We start from the raw sequence: 21,938 nt of genomic DNA on the forward strand, positions 1-21,938 counted from the left end.
AGCTGTCTCTTAATGCCAATATCACAATAAAACTTCACTTTTTCTCCTGCCCATTCTTAGTCTTGGCTGTTTGCGATGCAAGTTTTTTTTGAAGCAAAAGATCCTGATTCCCGGACCTTTTTAGTGCTGCAGGATCACAAAAGCAGCACGAGCTTCCAGGCAATACTGCAAGGCAAGTAATAAAATATTTATCCTCCACTGTCTTCTGTGCTTGTATGCTCTGCAAAGGAAGCCATCAAAACTAGAGCCACCAATTTGCAGCTGGAGTCTTCAAAAAGAAACAAACCCAGAGCTTTTACATCCACATCTCTATCAAAAGCAAGTGTTTTTACACCCTGACCCATTGCAAAACCTTCTAATTTCTTACATAATAATCATTAAAAAAATTAAATTTCCAACTGAAAGTAATTGCAGATTATAACAAAGCTTCTGTGGTTCAGAAGATACAAGGGCCTTTTCGTAATGACATTAACCAAGCTGCAACCTCTGTGATGCTCAGAGCTGGGACCCAAACCCACCTTCAGGGAACCTGAAGCTTCATGAAAACCAGAGCACCTGGAGTCACAGCCTGGCTCCTGGGAGGGGTGAAAGCAGCACGTTCCCACTCACGGCATCGATCCCCACCCCCATTTCTTCCCATTAACCACTAAATGTGAAGCTGATAAATCCCTACCCCTCATTTCACGCATTTTTTTAGAGTGCTACCGAAGCTACAGACACTTTTGACACAACACCCCAATCTTTGGCAATGCAACTGCTCGCTCTTTCTTGCTGGAAAAGCTTTGATGTGCAAAGTCCTGCGTACCCGTATGGCCTGAACTCATCGCGTCTCCACCGACACACAATCTGTGGTGTTATTGGTGCTAAAACAAGGCTTCCCTCCACTCTTACCGTTAACTACGCCAAAGCTAACGCTGCAGGAAAGGTCAGCACGTCCCTTTTCAAGCATTAAACGTGAAAGTTGCTCTACTTATAACCTGTAACAGCAGGAAGGAAACCAGCCCTATGCGATGCCTCCCTCCCTTGCAGGTAGGAGGGGAGGAAAGGACCAGGTGCCCGTACTCACCAGGTGATGGAGGGAGCTGGTTCCTGCTGGGCTGGTGGTGCCAGTGGAGGAGGTGGAAAAGTTCCTCCACCAGCAGCACATGGAGCCCAAAAAACAAAATACCCCATCACGATGTGCTCCGCAGACCATCTCCTCTGCTGCCAGGTCCCCATCGCAGCTATTGCCATCCAGCGCTGATGCCAGCCCTGCTGCCGCCTTTTCCCAGGAATACGGAGGCACCATCCCTGCACCCCGAGCCCTCCGGACAGCCTCTCAATGGGTCCCTGGCCCAGCGCGGTGCCTTCCTCTGGCAGCCGGACGAGGCTTTACCAGCCCACAAACACAACCGAAATTGTTCCAAGGGACATTGGGACGCAAAGGGCTGCTGGAGCTAAAGGGGCAGGATGGTGGTGGCAGGGGAAGGGGACAGATGCTGCGGACTTAGCTAAAAGTAAACTGTGAGGCACCTTCCCAACACTGCTAGCCCAAGGGAGAAGAAGCTGCTTGTATTTCTGGCCCATCATGTCCCAGTTTTGGGGACGAGCGGGGACTGCAGTGTCGGAGAGGGAAACACTCCCCACTACCAAGTCATCTGGCTTCCCCCAGCGCAGCTGCCCAGTGAGGTACACGGCCAAGGGACCTTCCCCATCCTCCCTCTCTGGATCTCCTGATTGCTGCCTTATTTTAAGAAGGGAACTAAATTGTTTAGGAGCTAACAAAGAAGTTAACCCAAGAATTTCTGTCCATCATTCACTTCATGCCGCACTCCAAGGTTTTCTTTTGTTCAAGCTACAGAGCAACATGGGGCTGGGCAACGCCTCTCTGGGGAGGGAAGGCACCCTGTAATATCTTGATGAAATACAAGATTTTACAGTAATGGCATTATGGTTGTGTATCAAACTGTAATGAGGGATAACACAGCCCCACGCAGCTTGCCAGCGGTGGACCAGCACCAGACCAGCACCAAGGAGCGTTTGAAGTTTGCACAGCAGCAGTAGCTGCCAACGTCAAGGATGCTATGAGCAGAGGAAGGGCTCTCTGGAGCCGCTGGTCCCAGGGAACCCAGGGGAAGCTTCAGCATGGAGCCACATCCCCACAACAGATCCAGACTCTTTGGAAACCAAAGGCAATGGAAGGAAAGAACCCTGGAAGGAGTGTTTCCAACACAGAACGACCAACTTGAGGTGGCTCAGAGTTAGCAACACAAGCATAACTTCCCTCTTGCCTCTATTGAGATAATTAAGGTTAAAAACGCTTACTAAGAGACCTGCAATCTTGGAAAATTAATATGCTTTCTGCAGTGTGCCAGGACTGCTCTCTTCTTCGTCTTAGTAGAAAGCCTCCTTTGCTTCCCTCTGTAAGAAAACTGGAAGAGCCAAAGCTGCAGCTGGTCAGACCATGAGATGGGATGAGGAGCCCCCCACGGTTGGTAACGCCAGGGCACTGGGCGCTGGCAAGTGAAATGGTGCTTAAAGGCATTGAGCGTGCCCACACAAGCATGGAGAGGAGTTCCTGGTGCCTCAAGATTTTATTGCACAGAAGGAGAAATAAATAATCTGCAGGCTGAAACACTTGGAGATGAAGGAAGTGAAAGGCAGCGATTTCCCCCTCCTTTTAGCATCAGAACAGCTTGTGCTGCTGGGGCTTGCCCCAACCCAGAGCCCTCCCTCGCACCTCCCCAGGTCTCTGCCAGGACCGCTGCCTCGGGCAGGACAGTGCTCAATGGAGGGCTTTTTCCCTGGGGAGCAGAAGTGATGGTGACAGGGGCATCTGTGCAAAACCTCACCCCACCCCACAGCCACTGCCCACCGACCCTAAGGCCTGCGCAGGAAATCCTGCAGCATCCCCCGCTGAACCTCCCACATCCCAAATCATGGCAGCAGGAGAAACGGCTCCTTGTGGGAGCTCACCATGGGATGGGCTTTAAGCAAAATTAGCAAAGATGAGGCTAAACATATAGTTTAAGGCACTTCTCAATCATCTTCCTTCAGCCAGGAGATGCTCTATTGGGACCCAGCTATGTTGCCAGGTCCCAGATGTTATGTCAGAAAGGATGTGGGAAATCACTATGAACAGCTTTTAAGACATCATTTCACAGTTTTACAGCAGAGGTCATTATACCACATTCCTGCACTTAAATGCGCGATTCCAGTTGTGAATATATTTCATAATCTTCTTGCACTTGCCACTGATTCTGGCCTATTGTCTAATGCCTTAAAGTACTTTCTAAGACCTTGGAAATTGAAATGCTGAGGTAGAAAATTACTGTATTACAAGCAGGCAAATTCATGCCAGGAGAAGTGAATTGACCTGGAAGGTCGCATCCCACCGTGGCACAGCTGGGAGCCGGGCGCTGGCTCCCGCTGCCGAGGTCACCGCTCCCAGGCACAACGCGTCCCTAGTCACCCAGAGGACGTTTGAAATGGGTTGTTGTAAGCTTTTACAGCAGTGACAGTCTTTAGAGCTCAACAGCGCTTATAACTGAATTCTTTAAAAGGATTATACTGTCCTCAGTAACTCATCGCTTCCCTGGACTAGCTCTTTCATTTGCATTTATTCCCCCATTTTGGGTAAGATTTGAAACTCAGCAATATTGTAGTTTGCATAAACAAACAAGTCTCTAATCTATAAATAACTATTCACATCCTTTTCATATATATTCAAGTATTTCACAAGGCACCATGGCAGCCATTAGCATTTCTAAATGCTTTTTGAAGTCACGGCTTGGTATTTTTTTTTGTGTGTCCTTTACTGGAATTGATTCCCAAACTCCTCTCTGCTGATAAGCGAGGACTGGTGATAGCGGTCCCGCGAGGCGAAGTCTGCGTTCTCCTCGGTGAGCTGCGTGGTCTCCATGCCAACTGTTGCAAAGGACGGTGTCACCACGATCTGCTCCTTGGGAGATGGCCTCCTCCTGCAAACAGAGCAGCAGAGGCACCTGCATCACCCCTTGTTTGCCATCCATTAGCGGCTGCGCAAAGAAAATCAGCCGAACTGCGGCTGTGAAGAGGCTGAACCCTTCTCATCGCCTTTGGGAGGCACAGAGCTAATCTGAAAGTACTTTTCCTAGAAGGCAGACAAAAAGTATACTCCCTTCCTCCAGCAAACACTGGAAAACATACATTTTCTTAACAAATCAGTTTCCTCTTTGGACGTTGGCTATGGCAAACACTTTCCACACCGTGCAGGAAAAGAAGGAGCTTGAACCATTTCTAATGAAAAATATCCTTCTTATAGTTTCCTAAGCTTTAGTGTACATTTCAATTATTTTTGTAACTCTTTTAAATGAAAGTGAAGATACTCCTGCAATCTCTTTATTCCCGGAGGCTGATTTTAAGAAAATCTTATTGCACATCTGCAAATCAAAACAGCAAGAGCTTATAGCACCGACCCGGACCTCATTCAGCACCCAAGAGCCTTAGGTGTCAAGGATCCTTGGTTGCCTCCAGCTCTCTTGCACTCTAATGGGATTTCTTTATCCCCTCCAAGTCATTAAAATGTCTTGCCTGGATTTCAAGAAAACAAAGCTTAGGAAAAAACAGCAAATGACTTTAATGCAATTTCTCACAGTGTGGCAAAGGTGGGCTTCAAAATGATGCCCTGACCCCCTAGCAGACCAAAATTGTCTTTGTGACAGCACGAGCAGGAGCCCTGGTACCAGCATAAGGTGACCAAGCTGGCTGGCTGACCCAGAGATTGCACTTTTTGAGGAGAGAGAAACAGGATCCGTCTCTGCCTTGGGCAGTCGCCAGCTCCCCACTCATCCCTCCTCGGCAGGGTCTCTGCTCATCGATTGCGCTGATCAAAGCACTGAGGACGGGGCCGGTCTGGTAACCCGCAGGAGAAAATCCCCCAGAGACAACGGCACCTCTACCCACGAGAAGAGGTGCTGCCTCTCCGGGAGGAATAGCTTCTCCTTTCCGCACACGGTAACTCTCCATGAAGCCTCACATCTCAACCAGCCTCCCACAGGGAACCTCTGACCATGGGCAGGAGACAGGGCTGAGATGCGCCAAAGGACAATGTGGCCACGTTATAGGGACTACAGGTAGAAGCAGGAGCTGGCAAGACAGGCATGCATGTGTGCCAATGTGCTTAAATGCCTGGACTTTCATTTATTTTAAAGGAGCCACCAGATTTGCCCACGTAATGCATGGCAGCTCATGTTGTGCACGTTCACCCACTGCAACAAAAAAGCAACCCAACAGATTGAGAACCTCAAAATCCCACTGCATCATACAGCGGCAGAGATGGTCACTACCCTCTGTGGGAAACTCAAAAGTGATGGAATTAATAATTAATAGGATCAAAACAGATTAACAAAACCAGTTAATAACCAACCAAGAAAAACCCTTAAGGTCTTCTGGGAAGGAAAACCCCAAGACATTGCGACTGCAGTCCCATGCAAATTCAATATTGAATGGTTCCTTCACTGCAGACCTTGTTTATTGTATTTGCCCTGTAGCTATTGCGGCTTGCCCCCAAATTTCCTCTCTGAAACTCGAGCACAGCTGCCACGTGTGCCTGTTCCACCACTACCATAGTAATTCGCTTTCAATGGACGCTGGGTGAAAGAGACAGAGTCTCCTGTTCCTCATTTCCTACCAGATTTTCCAGTTCAACCTGAGGCACCGAGGTCGAGCACAGACCTTTGGGGTAAGATAAAGCTTCAGGCACCGAGATACGGTTATCAGCTGACACGTCCACATACAAGGCAGAGGAGACTCCAGCTCTCCCACTTACATGGCCAACCATATACCAGGCTAACAGGAGCAAGCAGTTACTTTTACCATGAAGAATAACTTTGAATATGCAAGAAGGGACTACTGAAGGTAATAAGCAAGTCAACTCTGCCACCCCTCGCTGTGCACATTACTGGCTCCCAGGAACAACGAGCATCGCCTCAGTCACTGGTACCAACCTGCACGAGGTGATCAAAACCGACTTAATCCAGCTGAAGAAACTGAAATTTGCTGCTGCTCCTACGGAGAAAAGGCACGAGAAGTCAGTACGCTGCTAATTCTCTCATAATAGCATTACACCATTGAACTTTCGCATAAAATCTCAAACCAGCCTGCTTCTTATTAGCCTGCAGTACACAAAGATTCCGCCACGGTAAGAACGCTCCTGCAGTCTTCCCACACACTGCAGCTTTTAAACGATTGTCAAGAAACTTAACTCAAATTTCCCACAGAGAACAGCTCTCCTTTCCTAGACTGACAGCTTGTGAAAACCCCAGTAAAGCCGTGAGCAAAGCACCAGGCACCCACAGCCGTACCTTTTCCTCCCTGGACTGCAAAGCTCATTCCCACTGCAGGGATGGGGAGACGGGAGGGGCCATTCAACCGACCTCAACCAGGGTGGCTGTGGTCTCGCTGTTCATTCCCTCCTCTCTCACCCCATGGAGAGCTGGCTTAGCTTACTACACCAATACTGATTTTTTGTGATTTCTCTGTAGAGACAGTTTCCTGCACTGGTTCATTGCAGGGGCAGGGAGGTGCCGGAGCAGGCAGCAAAAGCAGCAGGAGAAGGTTGTGGTGAGGAACAGGGAAGAGAACAGAGACCCAGCAGCTCCTGCTGGGTTTGTCATAGCCTGTTGGGGAGGAAGAGAGAGGAGAGGGACATGTCAAAATCCCAGAGCATTTTGGGGTTTTTGGGAGCAGAACCAACTGCTCCCAAGTTCTTCATCTAGTCCTTAATCCAGAGCATCTCTCAAGCCAGCGTCTCCCAGTCCCCCTAGACAGAAGGGTCATTCAGCCTTTTGGAGAACAAACTCACGGCTCATTGGATGCCATGTGACCACAAAATAACGTTCCCTCACAGCCAAATGAAAATTGGGCTGAACTTTGAGTGCTCATTTCTAACTTTTTCTTTGCTGTGTGTTGTTTTACTGCATGCATGGGAATGCTCGTGCAAAAGAAACCATGAAAAAGATGTCTAATCATGCTGCTATTTCTTAGAACATCTTCCAAAGTCTTCTACACACTGACTGAGAAATTCTTTTTAAAGTCATTTTTGGTAAATATTTCAAAAGCAGATAACAGAGATATAACATAATGAATACACAAAGGCAAAGAAAACTCCAAAGCCTGAAAACATTGTGTTTTCTTTAATATATATGGGCTGTAAAAAACTTTGTTAAAACTTAGATATATTTCAAAAGATGCCAATTAGCAAGTACTGTCCACAATCTCAGCTCTTTTCTACTGTCCCCTGCAGATAAATAGAAAAGAAGTCAGAGTGGAAAGAGGAGCACTGGTGAGCGATGTTGTGATGGATACCAAGTGACAACTATTTTTTGGTTTCTCATCGTTTGGGTTTCTGAAACTTAGTAACTGCTTACCTACTGTCTAACAGTGTTTCATAGAGTCATAGAATGGTTTGGGTTGGAAGGGACCTTAAAGATCATCCAGTTCCACCCCCTTGCCCTGGGCAGGGACACCTCCCACTAGACCAGGCTGCTCAAAGCCCCATCCAGCCTGGCCTTGAACACCTCCAGGGATGGGGCAGCCACAGCTTCTCTGGGCAACCTGTGCCAGTGCCTCACCACCCTCACAGTAAAAATTTCTTCCTAATATCCAGTCTAAATCTCCCCTCTTTCAGTTTAAAACTGTTACCCCTTGTCCTATCACTACACTCCCTGATAAAGAGTCCCTCCCCATCCTTCCTGTAGCCCCCTCTAGGTACTGGAAGGCCGCTATAAGGTCTCCCCAGAGCCTTCTCTTCTCCAGGCTGAACAACCCCAACTCCCTCAGCCTGTCCTCATAGCAGAGGTGCTCCAGCCCTCTGATCACCTTCGTGGCCCTCCGCTGGACCCGCTCCAACAGGTCCATGTCCTCCTTGTGCTGAGGACTCCAGAGCTGGACAGAGTACTGCAGGTGGGGTCTCACCAGAGCAGAGCAGAAGGGCAGAATCACCTCCCTTGCCCTGCTGGCCATGCTTCTTTTGATGCAGCCCAGGATGCGGTTGGCTTTCTGGGCTGCAAGTGCGCATTGCCGGCTCATGCTGAGCTTCTCGTCCACCAGCACCCCCATCTAAATAAACCCAGGGAGCTATTCCTGCATTGCTTAGAAGACATATGAACTCAGGTGCTTTTGACTGTTCTCATCTGGGACAAAAAAATTGCACGTCTAGGTGTGCAGGTACTTATGTATGCAGGCACCTATGTATGTCCATATGACCCTACCCATGTATGTACGCATAAGTACGTGAGTACATGCACACTGTGTGTGTGTACCACCTTCTCCCTTCAGAGCCACGGACCAACGCAAACCCCTCCCGCAGCCGTGCCAAGGAGCCGTAGGCTCTCGCGAGCTGCCTCCGGAATGTGCTGCACTGTTCAATTTTGAACTTGTTTAAGCCGATCACATGCGCAGACCTTTCTAATGCCCTCCGCCTAAGAGTATTTTCCCAGATTACGTTCCCAACATATTCAACCTGTTTCGTTCTGGAGTCAAAAGGCCCTCTTGTTCTGCAGTTATGAATGCTGAGATTTAATGAGATACTCGTCATAATTCCCATTTTCATTAAAGTTTTCTCAGGTGGGTTTAGGTTGATTAATTAAGTTCATTAAAACGTATTTATGGCAGATTTTTCTCATTGCTGTGATACATTTACAATCTGCCATCCCTGTTAAGTCTTAGTATTAGTATCTGGTTTTGCCATTTAAAGTACAATATATTAAAGCAGTAAGCACAATGTTCAAACTCTGAGACTCACGCTAGTTGCAGTTGGAATCCAATATAAAATCAAAGAGCCAGAGAGAAAATGTATTAGAACTAGCAATGAAATAAAACCTCATCATTCACTGTGTCACCTGCATATTAAACACACGAGTCTCGATTCCTAATGAAGTTAAATTAAAGCTTAATGAATTTTTTAAGCAGACTTAATAATACAGAAAAAAAATACTCACCAAGGGGGAGTCCTGGGCTCACTTGGCCGATGTAGAAATACAGAATAACGGCTGCACCCAGGCTGACGAGGGTGTAGATCCACTGAATGACAAACATTATGATGAGGGACACGATCGCCTGTTGGGAAGACATGGTTGGGGGTTACCCCAGAGCCTGTAAGACAACGTGTTGATGACAACCTGACAGTCCTTTCCCTGCAAAGCCCAGCAGCTCCATTGGCCTCCTGCTCTGGCCCTGTGGGAGAGCCGGCAGCACGGAGCCCGGGGAGGACAGCTCACCTTCTGACACAGCCTGACACTGGGTCAGACGTTTGCTCCTCAGCCTCGCAAGATGATCACGCATTGCAACTCTAATGGAAACTCTTCAATAAATGAGGCAGCGCTGAGGCTTTCAAGCTGTTACGAGAGCATCAGTAAATGCTCTTCTTTTTTTGCCAGAAATTCTGCATCTTAAAAATGTTTAAAATGCATGCAAAACCAGTGCTTTGATGGCATCTCTGCACCTCGGTCTTTCTCTGGGTTTTCTTGGGAGCGTTGCGTAAGACACACACAGTCAGGACCCAGGATGCAGCCACTCGGCTTTAACCTGAAGAACATTTCCTTTTAGGTGTCTCCCTCATAACGATGTCCCAGGATGGGGAATCAAGAGAGGCTCTTCTTGCACAAGACCTGCTGCCACAGCCCGGGTCCTGCCCATAGGAGGAATGGTGCCAGCTGCAACCACATGGGTGGATGGATGCTCCTGGGCATCAGTGGCTGAGGCTGGTGGTATGGCAGGACCCCTGGGGAGCCACATCATCTCCTGCCTGCAGAACACTCCATGCTGCATGGCTTTTGGCCACACGTAGAGCACGTCCATCCAGTGTTATCTGAAAAGATTTGGGTATGGCATGGCTGAGGTTTCTCAGTAATGAGGTTCCCATGTTATAGGGAGCCTCATTTGGTCTCGCCATTAAAAGGAGGGACAGCACAGGTTTATAGTGTCATCTTCAGCAGCATGGAGGTAGCTTTCAGTGAGATACCTTGAGTCCTAGAGGCAGCATGGGCCTCAGGTCTCTGCTTGGGCTACTCCAAGAGGAGCATCCAGAGGCTCACCAGCTCAGGAGGCAGATTTGGCTCAGGGTGCATAGGAACAGGGGCAGGGGTAGCATCTTCATGGATCGGGTCAGGAACAGCAAGGGGCAGCATGCAAAGAAAGAGCTACATGAGTCCAGACTGACACGATGGGTGAAGCTGGGAGAGGGCAGAGGGGAAAGGAGTCAGCATGAATAATGCGTCTGATTTTTGCTTCTGTGATTTTATTTTGCATTGTTGATCCCTTCCCAGCTCTGCTGCAACCTCCTCCCGAGTCTGACCATCGACAGGAAACCAAACCTGCTTTAGTGAACACGTCAGTCACCTCTGTAAGCAAATTCCCCCGCTAAGGCAGAGAACTGACCGCTCTGCGATGACACCTCCTACAGATGTCATCACTAGAGAGGAGCCCCCAGCATCCACCCCACCCCTAGCATTGCAACCAGGCAGGGTCCCTCACCAGGAGTGGGCTGCTGCAGCAGTGTCAAACTCCACCTGAGGATTAAACTAAAAGGGTTCAGTGCGTTGTTTGAGTGGGTTTGTTACATTTTACACACAACTATGAAATCCCCGTCCACGCAGCAAAGCCATATGGTTCATTCATTATGCATATCTGACCCTTTCCCTGTCATCTGCCCATTAATCCATCTTCCCAAGATGAATTTAAATGTCTTAAGCTCCTCAGCTGCTTCAGACGGAAGCTGTTTAAAAGTTATTTATTCTTTAAAGTAACGCGCTGGAGGAATGCTCCACTTTCCTCCCTCAAAAGGCTGAATTTTACAACTGGTCTGCTGGTATCAGCAGGTCAACACCAATGAAACCCCACCCTGAGCATGCAGAAACCGTTTCATAAATAAAAGCAATGCAGCGTTGAAGCTGATGTCTCACTCCACCTCACAGCACGAAAAAGCAGGCTGGCGCACTGTGAAAAGAGGGACACTGTTTTTTTCCCAGCCAGTCATGCATCTCTAAAGCCCTAAGATGCCAGGCTTTGAATTTGTAACTTTTTGGGCTGTTGTTGTCTGAAATAATATGTCACCTGGATTTCTGCAAATCTGAATTGCTGGATGCATGGTACCTTGAGTACTTAAATTCAGGTGACCTCAAACAGTAGAAACAAAAGCCATTTTATAGTACTGAAGTGTATTTACACTGCAGTAAGTGATGAATTTCCATTCGTTTCCTGCAATCAGAAACCAGTGCTCAAAATAAATGAAAATTACTTACACCAGCAAAGGAAACCCAGTGGTTGCAGAATTTGGAGTAGAAGGATTTTGGTATTTGTTGAATTCCCAGATCTGGATTTTGTTGCTTTAGAGACGATTCTAATGAAAAAAAGAGACGGGAAAAAAAAAAAAGAAGAGACATTAGAAAGGGGCTAAAGTGTCGGGTTTTTTCCGCCTACTTTACGTTACCAGATCGCAGAAAACTAAAGCAGAAATTCTAGCCCACAGCTGGGTGTGGCAGAACTTAACCAAAACCTCTAAAAGGAAAGCAAAAAGAAGTGCAAGGAAAAACCAAAGTTGCCAGTTCTCGTCCTGAGTCCATTTGAAGACCACATCTGCCTAGCTCTGCTTCAGTTTCCCTATTTGTGAAAGAAGAGAAATAAGGCCTTTCTCCCTTGGAAGGGTTTACAAAGGTTAATTGAATAACGCTGATAAAACACTACGGCACTGAGATGACCAACTCCAAGCAAACACATGGTATCAAATACCCACATCGCCAACAAAACAAAAAAACCAACCCATCAACATCTGAGCAGTTGATGTTGAATTTCAGGCTCCACCTGTGGCAGGGGGACCGCTGCATTTTGACAGCCCGAGTTTTAGACTCGCACGGCTCCATCCCTCCATCCCCTGCACCCAGGGCAAAGGAAACCCCAAGAAACAATCAAAACCTTTTTCATGTACAGCATTAAGTGTGCATGTGTAGAATAATGAGTATATAGTAAACAACCCCACACTAAACATAGTCTGCCTGCTTTCCTGTCATTAATCTTCCATAGGAAATTGCACTGAACTGCTCCTGTGATGCGCTGCAATGAACCCTACTCTCACCTGCAATAAATGCTACTATTGCTATGAATCATTGAGCGATAGCCCTGTATAACGCTAGTCTCACACCTTCCTCCAGGAAAGCACCGTGAGTACGGAGATGTCCATCTCCTACAGCCCTTACCTTCTCCCCTCTGGCCAGGGGGCGCGGGGGCCTCGCTGCAGAGCTGCTCCCCGGGTGCCAGCAGCCCGGGTGTCCGCTGGGCATCCGCAGCGGGTGATGAGCACAGACCCGTGTCACGCCGACAGCCCCGCTCAGCCAGGTCCTGCCGGCTCTCCTTGTGGGGCTCCGTGGTCTCATCCCAGCTGTACTGAGCCGGGGGACCATCGTGATGGAGATCCAGAAGAAAGCTGTCTTGTAGTGTCTGCTTGGCTGGCTTCTTCGCCTTCTTTTGTTTTACCTTTTGGGTTAAATTCTTAGCTCCCCCTTTTTCGCAAGTACCGGGCTCACTGCGAAATGGTTTAAAAAGCTGGTCCATGTCTTTTGTGAATTCCAGCAAGGTGCCGTTTGATCTGCTTTGAATTACTCCATCTGCTACACGGCTGGAGGGCTTGTTGAAAATTAAAGGCTGGGAAGAGTGAGCGGGCCTAGCGTTTTCCATCTGGGTCTCATCAGGTTTCTGCTGAACGTTGTAGCTCAAGGAGATCGAGAAATAGGAATAGTCTACAGCAATATACGTTAACATGAAGTTGATGGTGACTATGGAAGCAAGAACGTTCACTTGCCCAATGAAGACGAAAGCCATGGTGATGAGACTTGTTAAGCAAATTGCAGCCACTGGAGTCTTGTTGGGTCCTTTCTATTTTGTAAATAAAACAAACTTACATTTAAATTAATAACCATGAGCCTCGCCGTGAGGATTCGCCATGTGCTCAGCTGCCACGAGCAGTTACCTGGGCGGTCTGCAGTGCCCCCTTAGTCATGAAACACACTCACGTGTGCACAACCAGAGGCTCAGCAGCTTAATAAATTAAAGAACAGGACGGAAGCCAGAAGCTGCCAATCTCCCACCTCACCTCTGAGCCTTACTCAAGCTCTGTCTTTGGAAAGCTCATCCACTCTCACTCCGTATCTCTGCCGTAAAACAAGGTCATTAAAGCAGCAATAAACTTTCAGAGAGATTTGTGGGGCTTATGGAAAGTCTGGCAATAAAATGCGTTAATTAGAGTTAACTGTTCATCTCCAATTTCTCTACAGGACTCTGCATCGCTGACTACCACAAAGGCTCCCACACACTGCCATTGGAAAGGCATTGGCTGCCAGATAGAGTCGATGCCTGCATGGAGCAGTACCATCTTCACAGCAGCAGCTTGTGGCCCTGCCCTGACACGAGGCTGAGCTTAATCCATGGCCGGCTGAGCCTCCGCACTCGGGGTTTCCCTCCTTTCTTCCACCCAAGCCACATCTGCCCAGCGGCGGGAGGGAAGCAGCAGAGAGGTTGGGCAGCCGAGGATGCTGGAGGGCGGGAGGCAGCCCCAGCGATGCCGGGTGAGCACTGGGAAGGCAGGCAGCCAGGAGAAACACTGCCTGCTCCTCTCCCCTGGGGTGCGGTGAAGGCAGGGAGAGGAGGTGAAAGAGAGAGCCTAGAAGACAGGCTGAGAGAGCTGGGGTTGTTCAGCCTGGAGAAGAGAAGGCTCCAGGGAGACCTTATAGCCCCTTCCAGTACATAAAGGAGGTTACAGCAAAGATGGGGAGGGACTCTTTATCAGGGAGCGGAGCAATAGGTTGAGGGGTAACAGTTCTAAACTGAAAGAGGGGAGATTTAGATTCGATATCAGGAAGAAATTTTTCACTATGAGGGTGGTGAGACACTGGCACAGGTTGCCCAGAGAAGCTGTGGCTGCCCCATCCCTGGAGGTGTTCAAGGCCAGGCTGGATGGGGCTTTGAGCAGCCTGGTCTAGTGGGAGGTGTCCCTGCCCAGGGCAGGGGGGTTGGACCTAAATGATCTTTAAGGTCCCTTCCAACCCAAACCATTCTATGATTCTAAAGCAAAGGGCATCAGGAGAGACTTGAACCATCAGCTCATGAACTTTAATCCCAGGTCTAACATGTCCTTCCTTGGACCAGGCACTGTCTCGCCATTTCAGTACCCAAAAAGCCCGTGCAGGCTGTGTAAAGATCTCTCTGGAAAATATCTTACAAGATATATTACAAAATATCTTAGGTTTTCCGTACTGCATGTGCTTCTTTAAGAAACACACAGCTCAAACTGAAACTATTTCTAGTTCCTTCATCCTTATTCATTAACAGAAAAGGGGACCCATTCTGGACCTTACGCCTTTTCACAATGAAATAGAAATACATCTCGGGGATAAAGGAACACGGTTCTCAGAAAGCATCTTTGGTATCAGAAGAACATACTGAGATGGGGAACAGATGGGATGATCTCAGGATGCCTCTGGCTTGGGTTTAATGCTACAGAAAACAGTTGTGTCCTTCCCATCAGCTGGGGTTATGGTGACTACAACACTTTTTTCAGCCATGGAAAAGAAGAACTGATGTGGAACAGATTAGTAAGGGCAAACTAAATCCAGTAACTCTCCATAAACCAAATCTAGACAATTTTCAAGGTGGCAGAGAGAAGGATGGGGGGAAAGTGATCTGCCTTTGATTTCTCACCTCTTTTTGAGCCCTTCCCATTGTGGCTCTCTGCCTGGACCGCGTTCAGAGCAGAAATTTTGACAGAAAGACAGAAAACTACCAGAGAAGAGAGGGAATCAGCTTTGCAAGCAAATTTGCTAAATCACTGAGAATTTGCAAAGGATTGCCAAGTGGAGAACAGCCTGCTCCGGGATTGCCTGACAACTGACTCCAGGAGTTGGAAGTTTTTGCTGTCATTATTGTTCCTGCTTCACTTATAATTATTACTATCTATTATTATTATTGCTATTATTATGACTTTAATTTTAGAAAATTACTTTGAGAAACATAAAACAAAGTCTACCAAATTATTATACCTACAAAACAGTCGAATATTTTAAAACATTCATAAATACCAATATTGTAAAATATCTTTCCATGTTTACAAGCTGCTCTGAAGGAGCAAAACATTGTAAGACTTTTCCAGCCCTCGGTACAGACAGTTAGGTGCTGCAGGTTATCGAGACCGAGGGAATTATTTTCTCCCTGTTTAGAAGAAGAGAAAGCCATAAAAAATAGTCTGCTGTGAACGTATAGCCCAAGACTACAGAGTCCTGAGTGACTGGTACTTCAACTGATCTCAGCGGAACGACTCACGTGAATGCGGATTATTTGTGAGGACAAGGAAAAAGCCTCTTGTCATATTCAAAGCAAGGCTTTGTTTCAAAGCACATCTAAAGCTTAGCAGCCCCCTAACTTAACCCTTCAAATCTATTCTTTGTTTTTTTATTTTACAGAGTCCAAAAGGCACCTTATCGTACAAAGAAGTGTGCTCTCCTCCGGTGCATGCGGACTGAGTCCACTGCACCGTGACTAGTCACGTACTCAGCTATGAGGTTACCAGAGAGGATAGGAAGAGCTCAGAGAAAAAGTGCAGAAAATTAAAAAGAAAAAAAAGAAAAGAAAAAGAAAAAAGATAAAGAAGCAATTACCATTCATTTCACCAAAGTGCCTGGACAAAAGCTTCACGTCTCTGCCCTTGCTGGGAGGGCAGAGAAGAGCTAGGTACCTCCCTTGGCCACGGTTAAGATAAGCACCAATGAAGATAAGGTGTTTGGGGCTTGGGACAGAGGTGGTGCAGCACAGGGGACAGGCAGGGAAAGGACTGCAAGCAGCTGGGCTCTTGGGTTTTTAATAAAACCACCCACTTCTCAGCTTTTCCACCTACTCTAGGGTACCAGATCCCAAGCCTGCCCCTCCTTGATTTTCATACATCCCCCACCTCACCCTACAGACACACAGAAGCCCTGGCTTCTTAAGTCGCCAGTTTTCCTTCAGGCAAAGGTTTGAGAGCAATCTCGGAGGAAGGATGACTAACCCCACGTCCAAGGAAGGCGAGCGTGGGGATGACGTTCTCCTGGGCGATGCGCTGCAGGATCCTGGGTGCTCCGTAGAGCCCTCCCATGCAGGAGGCCAGGGACGAGATGTACAGCCCTAGCAAAAACAAGAAACCCACCAAGGATACCTGGAGGAAGCGGAGAGAACGTAAAGTTGATTATATTGTTCTTTAAAAACCCCCGAGCAGTCTCAAATACAAGCATTTTAAGAGATCACATATATTTTGTAACGTGGCTAAATGAACAGAGCGAGCCCTGGGAAAGTAGCAATTTAACTGGTCTATGGTATAAAGTGCAAGCAATTAATACAGGAAAATTATCCCATAAAAGTAATTTAATACTGAACATCCTGTACCGACAGAGCCATTTGACAAGCTCATATCCAAGAAATTCTTTGTCACTTGGAGCAATTGCAGCAAAGCAGCAGCTATTAGATTCCCCTTAAGTAACTGGAAGTGAGTTTATTTCAGGAGAGATCACTTATATACAGAGCACATCATACAGGAAAAGCTGCCCAGGCTTCCAACCATCCAAAACAGGAAGACAAACCTCTGCGTCCCAGAGGGGAAAACCAATCCTGAGAGAAAACCCACAGTAAAACCAAATCAAAATTGCCACTTAAACAAATGGCATCTCAAAAAATACGCTCCGAAGGATATAATACAATGACCTTATTTTCCTGTCCTCAATGAGAAAAGAATTTCCTTTGGCCAACATGAAACTTTAAAAAAAAATAAAAATAAATCTTTAAAGCCACAGTGCTAACAAGGCTGGGTTTATTACCGGTTTCTAGTGAGCACCCTTTCAAATGCGGAGCATCTCCTGCAGGTGTGGAGGGACAGGAGGGCAGACCATGGTTTATCACACAGAAGCAAGGACTGAGGTGCCCCTGCGCGAGTCCCCACTGTGAAGCGCTGCCAGCACAGGCAACATCTCTAGAAAAAAACCTACCCAAATACACAAAACCTCAAGAAAGCTTTGAAATGGGAGTGCTTCTGGTACCACGGCACGTGGACATGGGCAGACACGGCGAGGAGACTAAGGTCTAGGGTCATCATCCCCGAGTCCTCCAAGACCACACGAGTCTGACAGCCAGCAGCCGGCCACAGAAAAAGGCAAATCACAGCGGGTAACACCAGCACAAAGGCCAGGAAGTGAGAAACCCCCCAAATTTTGGTCCAGATCTGTCCTGCCCATACTGAAGCAGGCCACTGGAGGTGCCCATAGGCATCCATGGCAGGGGACAGCACTAAATGCAGGTCCCTCGTGTCCCACCTCTCCTTCCCTCCCACCCCTCCTCTCGTGGAAAACAAAGTATAAATGAACATGGGTCCTCCCAGCTTCTGCCCCTGTTCAAGTCAGGTGGCTCATGCTTTATTAGAAGGAATAACAAAAATTTACCTGTCTAAAGATGATTTAAGCTACATCTGCCTTTTCCTCATCTATGAAATCCACACACAGCCAAGAGGAGATTGGGTAAAAAGCCATAAATGTCTGCCCTTTGGGGAAGGCATGTAAAATTGATGTTGTGGTCCAGAACCATACAAAATTCCTACCAGAGCATTCCTTTTCCCTGTGAAAATCCACTTGGGCCTTGAGAATTTTATCTTGTGGGACAGAGAAACTTGAGAGAAAGATAAGCAGATACCAGCTTCCATTAGACCAATGGGCAGACACTCGATGGGGAATCTTCCCTTCCCTCTCCTCTAATCCTGCCCTGCTCTGAGAAATCCTTGGAAGGAACAATCACTTGTGCCAGACATCGTATATTATTTTAGCTGCCAAAAATGCTTGCATTTTAACGCACTACTTGACATTCAAATCAGGGTTAGAGGGGAAGAGTCCTTTTCACCGAGGCTGATGAAAGGGTTTGCTGCGGGTTTTGAGCACAGAGAGCGTGAATACTTTGGAAGAAATTGGCACTTCGAGCTCATTAGAAGTGAAATTACTGAATCTCATTTTTGTGTTTGAAAAGCCAAACAAGTATTGTAAGGGAGAACAGCAGCCAAGTGCTCGCTCACCTGTGAGCGACAGAAAGGGAGAGTTTGCACGTTGGATGTGTAACGATCTCTCCTCCGCCGCCCCTCAAACAAAGTCATTAAAATCTACAGCAGCTTGTTATAACTCAAAGAAACAACATGAATACTGGGGATTGCACCATTTTTTTTTTTGTTGTTCCACACCAAGGAAAAGAAAATTGAATTTGCTTTTTTGTTTGGGTTTGTTTTGGTTTTATATCTAACATTATTAAATATCTTCACATTCTTTACAGTGAGATTTTTCATTCCCCTCCCCACCCCAGAGGGTTTTGAAGTTAAAACACAGCTTTAACAATCTCTTTCTCTTCAGCTGATTCATTTAAAGCTGATTCTTCTAGTTACTGTGTTTTTCGCCCACTAAGTCTGTCACACTGACACAGAAAGATGTTGCCTTAAAGAAGGCAGGATAATTCTTTTTTTGCCCTGAAACAGAGATGATTTTTTACCTTGGCGGGAAGTGACAGGAGCCCCACCGATAACCTGGAATTTATCTGGGGGGCTGGAGGAAGTCTAGAGCTACAATTATTTAGGGAGAAAACGAAGCCAGAGTTGCAAATTGATATTTTAGATTAAAACCATGTTACAAATCAAAGAAATGGCAAACATCTCAATTTGAAATTAGTCACAAAAAATACTGTCAAGTATGACGAACCCATGATTTTGGAGAATGCTGAATAATAGAAAATTACGTCCCATATCCCATTTAAAGTAAGACAGCGACGCAGGCCAAAATCTTTTGCTCTCTTTTTCAAGGCCTGCAATGATCAGGTTCCTTGCCTGTAACACTACAAACCTCCCTCACGTACATACACCCCATGTGGAACGTCTCGAGTTTAATAATCCTATTGCTCGCCCTGCAATTACAGCCCGCTAGATATGGAAATGTGAGCTTCGCTTGACTTAGGAAAGATAAGCAGGGGGGTTCTTTAGAGATTTCAATTTGGTCTAAGCTTCCACCAACGAGAAAGGATACATTGAATAAAATACAGCATTTATCATTAGACCACATTAGCATATTTTAGCTCTTAAAGCTATTGCCGGGTGATTATGCCAAGATTCAGCATTACTGGATATGCCGGTGAATGCAAAGCCATTCAAATCAATTGTACACCGCCATTTGCAGTGGGGAAATCCCCCCGAATTTCAATGAGGGATGGGCACCCAAATTCCTTAGGCTTTTGAAAAAGTTCAAGCATTCTTCGATACGGCAGATGGCAACCCGAAAGCACCGTTATATAAAACCACGCTGGGTTATTCGAACAAGTTACCTTCTCTGCCATCATGAAGTCATAGCGGAGTGACTGACGCGTACAAATGGCTCCCAGCAAAAAAACAAAGACCATGTACAGAAACCACCTGCAAACAATAAAAATAAACTAATTTTTTCCAGCAAGAGAAGACCATTGAGAATTCTGCCCATTAGCCGAGCCAGGAGAAGGTCAAGTATAGAATCTTCATGGTTGGTAAGGACCTTTGAGATCATCGAGTCCAACCATACACACACACACAAAAAAAACCCAAAAAACAAAAAAACAACCTGCAAGTTGTGTCTTCAATCACTCTGCATGGGCTGTTCCTGCATGATTTAGCCTCAGGGCTAAATTTAACACTGATTCCATGTTACTCACCTGCTCCAGTGCACTGGGGACAGCCGCAGAGTGACCGTATGGTACCCTGAGGGGAAGGCACCTGTACTCTTGATCTGTGCATGGGGGGCATAACCCAGGCCTGAGGACAGGCTTCTTAACAGGGCCTGTTGCGATAGGTCAAGGGGTAGCGGTTTTACATTAAAAGGGGGTAGATATGAAATAGATATAAGGAAGAAATTTTCTACCATGAGGGTGGCGAAACACTGGCACAGGTTGCCCGGAGAGGTGGTAGATGCCCCTTCCCTGGAAACACTGAAGGTCAGGTTGGACGGGGCTCTGAGCAACCCGATCTAGTTGAAGATGTCCCTGCTTGTTGGAGGGGGGTTGGACTAGATGGCCTTTAAAGGTCTCTTCCAACCCAAACTATTCTATTATTCTGCAGGTACACAGGTCCCCTCAGCTGGCAGTAACATTACAGACACCACAGCCAGCTTGCTCTACAACCTCAGTCAGCCTTTGGTATCTCTGGTGTTTCCATGACTCAGGTGGAGGGACAAGCAAATCCGTCCGCAAAGTGCAGACAGCAGAGACGTGAATGGCCACAGCCCATCCATCTGAGATATTTCTGTGTCCCGTGGAATCCCTCACTTAAAACAAGCACCGCTTTCAGCAGGAATCCCTCTAAATTCAGAAGATCCTTCCTGCCTGAACCTTGGTACGCAGTTAAACATAATGATTTCAAAAACAGCTTAGGCAGCAATGAAAACAGACAGGAAAATCTACCGAGGTTTGGGTTTTTTTTAGTATGTAAGGGTATTTTATCCCTGGTAAGCAGCATTTCCCAGGGGACAGCATTGCCTGGGGATGCAGGGCTCCTGCCTCCCCCTAGCCTTGCAGGTGGGTAGGTCATATCACCTGTCTTGGCCCTATTTTCCCAATAATACAAATTGTAATTTTTTTTATATTTTCTATTTATATAGGAAAAGAGAGCACTTTGAAATCAACAGCAACAAGTGACAAAATCGTGCACCCCCAGCCTTCGAGAGCTTTGCACCCTGCCTTGGGACAGCCGGGCTGCGGCAACACAACTGCTCTCGCACCAACACACATCCCACCCGGCAGAGGAAGGACTGATTATATCCGCGTTAATGAACCTCTTCTCCCACCCACCCGGAGTAGGTGGTGGTAATGGATGATAATTTGAATGAGAGCCAGACTTTAATTTTCCAGATGGCTGAGTAATAAGAGGTTGATGGGAATATGAAATGGATTGGTCACGTCCAGGTCAGTCTCCAAAGAGTAAATTTTCCCCAATTTATGACTTACGAGGTGCCGATAGCAGCCAGAGACCCCAGGGGGATGTTGGTAGCAGGCTTCTGGAGGTCTCCGCTCATATTGAACCCAGCCATCACGCCTGTATTGTGTAGACATAAATGTAATTTAGAGTTAATCTAAGTTATAGCGTATATAATACATATTATAATACGTAATATAATTTAATCAATCAGTTAATCGATTGCTTCAGAACACTAACTATATCATTTCATTGTAATTAACATACACACATGAATATTGGCTCCCACTGATTGCTTGGTAAGAAACTGTTCATGTCTTTAACAGCAACAAGCCAACACTAACACGTCTACAAAGAATCGTTTGTCCAGTATGAACAATGCTGGGGAAAAAGAAAAAAGGGAAAAAAAAAAAAAGCAGAAATCTGAACAAACCCTTCTTATCTTAATGCAAACCTCACAGAAGACAGCACTGTCTAATTGTTGAGAAGAAAAATGCTGCCGTTCATCAGGGCAGCGCATTCAGCGGGGCGTTCTACCCCGCCAGACCAGATCCATTACAGGTCCCTGCATCCATAGGGGACAACCGCCACTACAGAACGGCCTGTCCTGTCCGTGTTTAATGACGATCACATGCACATCGAGCAGAGGGAATAACAGCGCTCAGCACGTAGGTGGCACCTTGCAGCCAAGCGATCTGCTTTGGCCGTAGGCATTATCGCTGCTTTGCAGATAGGAAAACAGAAGCTCTGAGAGAGTAAGTGATTGTCCCAGCGTCACAGAGAAAACACGTGGCAGGACTAAGAATAAAGCACTGAACTGTTATTTTAGGGCAGATTACAGGGTATTGTACAATTAGGGACAGTCCTTAGCCTAAAAAATTACCATCTAAAGACGCAAGAAAGGGAAACAGGACGACGCAAAAGATCACAGTCTCCATGCTGAGGCTAG

General features: G+C 46.8%; 1 protein-coding gene across 1 annotated transcript in view; it reads right to left on the bottom strand.

Moving 5' to 3' along the window:
- Window positions 1-2,555: 2,555 nt before the first annotated feature.
- Window positions 2,556-21,938, bottom strand: part of SLC12A8 (solute carrier family 12 member 8) — a 51,197-nt gene continuing 31,814 nt past the window's right edge. The window contains exons 6-13 of the mRNA XM_074595649.1: window positions 21,022-21,109; window positions 19,375-19,462; window positions 16,049-16,195; window positions 12,213-12,888; window positions 11,262-11,359; window positions 8,961-9,078; window positions 5,967-6,027; window positions 2,556-3,959 (exon numbers count right to left, since the gene is read on the bottom strand). Of these exons, the coding sequence (XP_074451750.1) occupies window positions 3,794-3,959; window positions 5,967-6,027; window positions 8,961-9,078; window positions 11,262-11,359; window positions 12,213-12,888; window positions 16,049-16,195; window positions 19,375-19,462; window positions 21,022-21,109 (1,442 nt within the window). The 3' untranslated portion in view covers window positions 2,556-3,793. The remainder of the gene's footprint in view (window positions 3,960-5,966; window positions 6,028-8,960; window positions 9,079-11,261; window positions 11,360-12,212; window positions 12,889-16,048; window positions 16,196-19,374; window positions 19,463-21,021; window positions 21,110-21,938) is intronic.

The sequence above is a fragment of the Larus michahellis genome, chromosome 7, assembly GCF_964199755.1.
Source record: "Larus michahellis chromosome 7, bLarMic1.1, whole genome shotgun sequence".
Lineage (NCBI taxonomy): Eukaryota > Metazoa > Chordata > Aves > Charadriiformes > Laridae > Larus > Larus michahellis.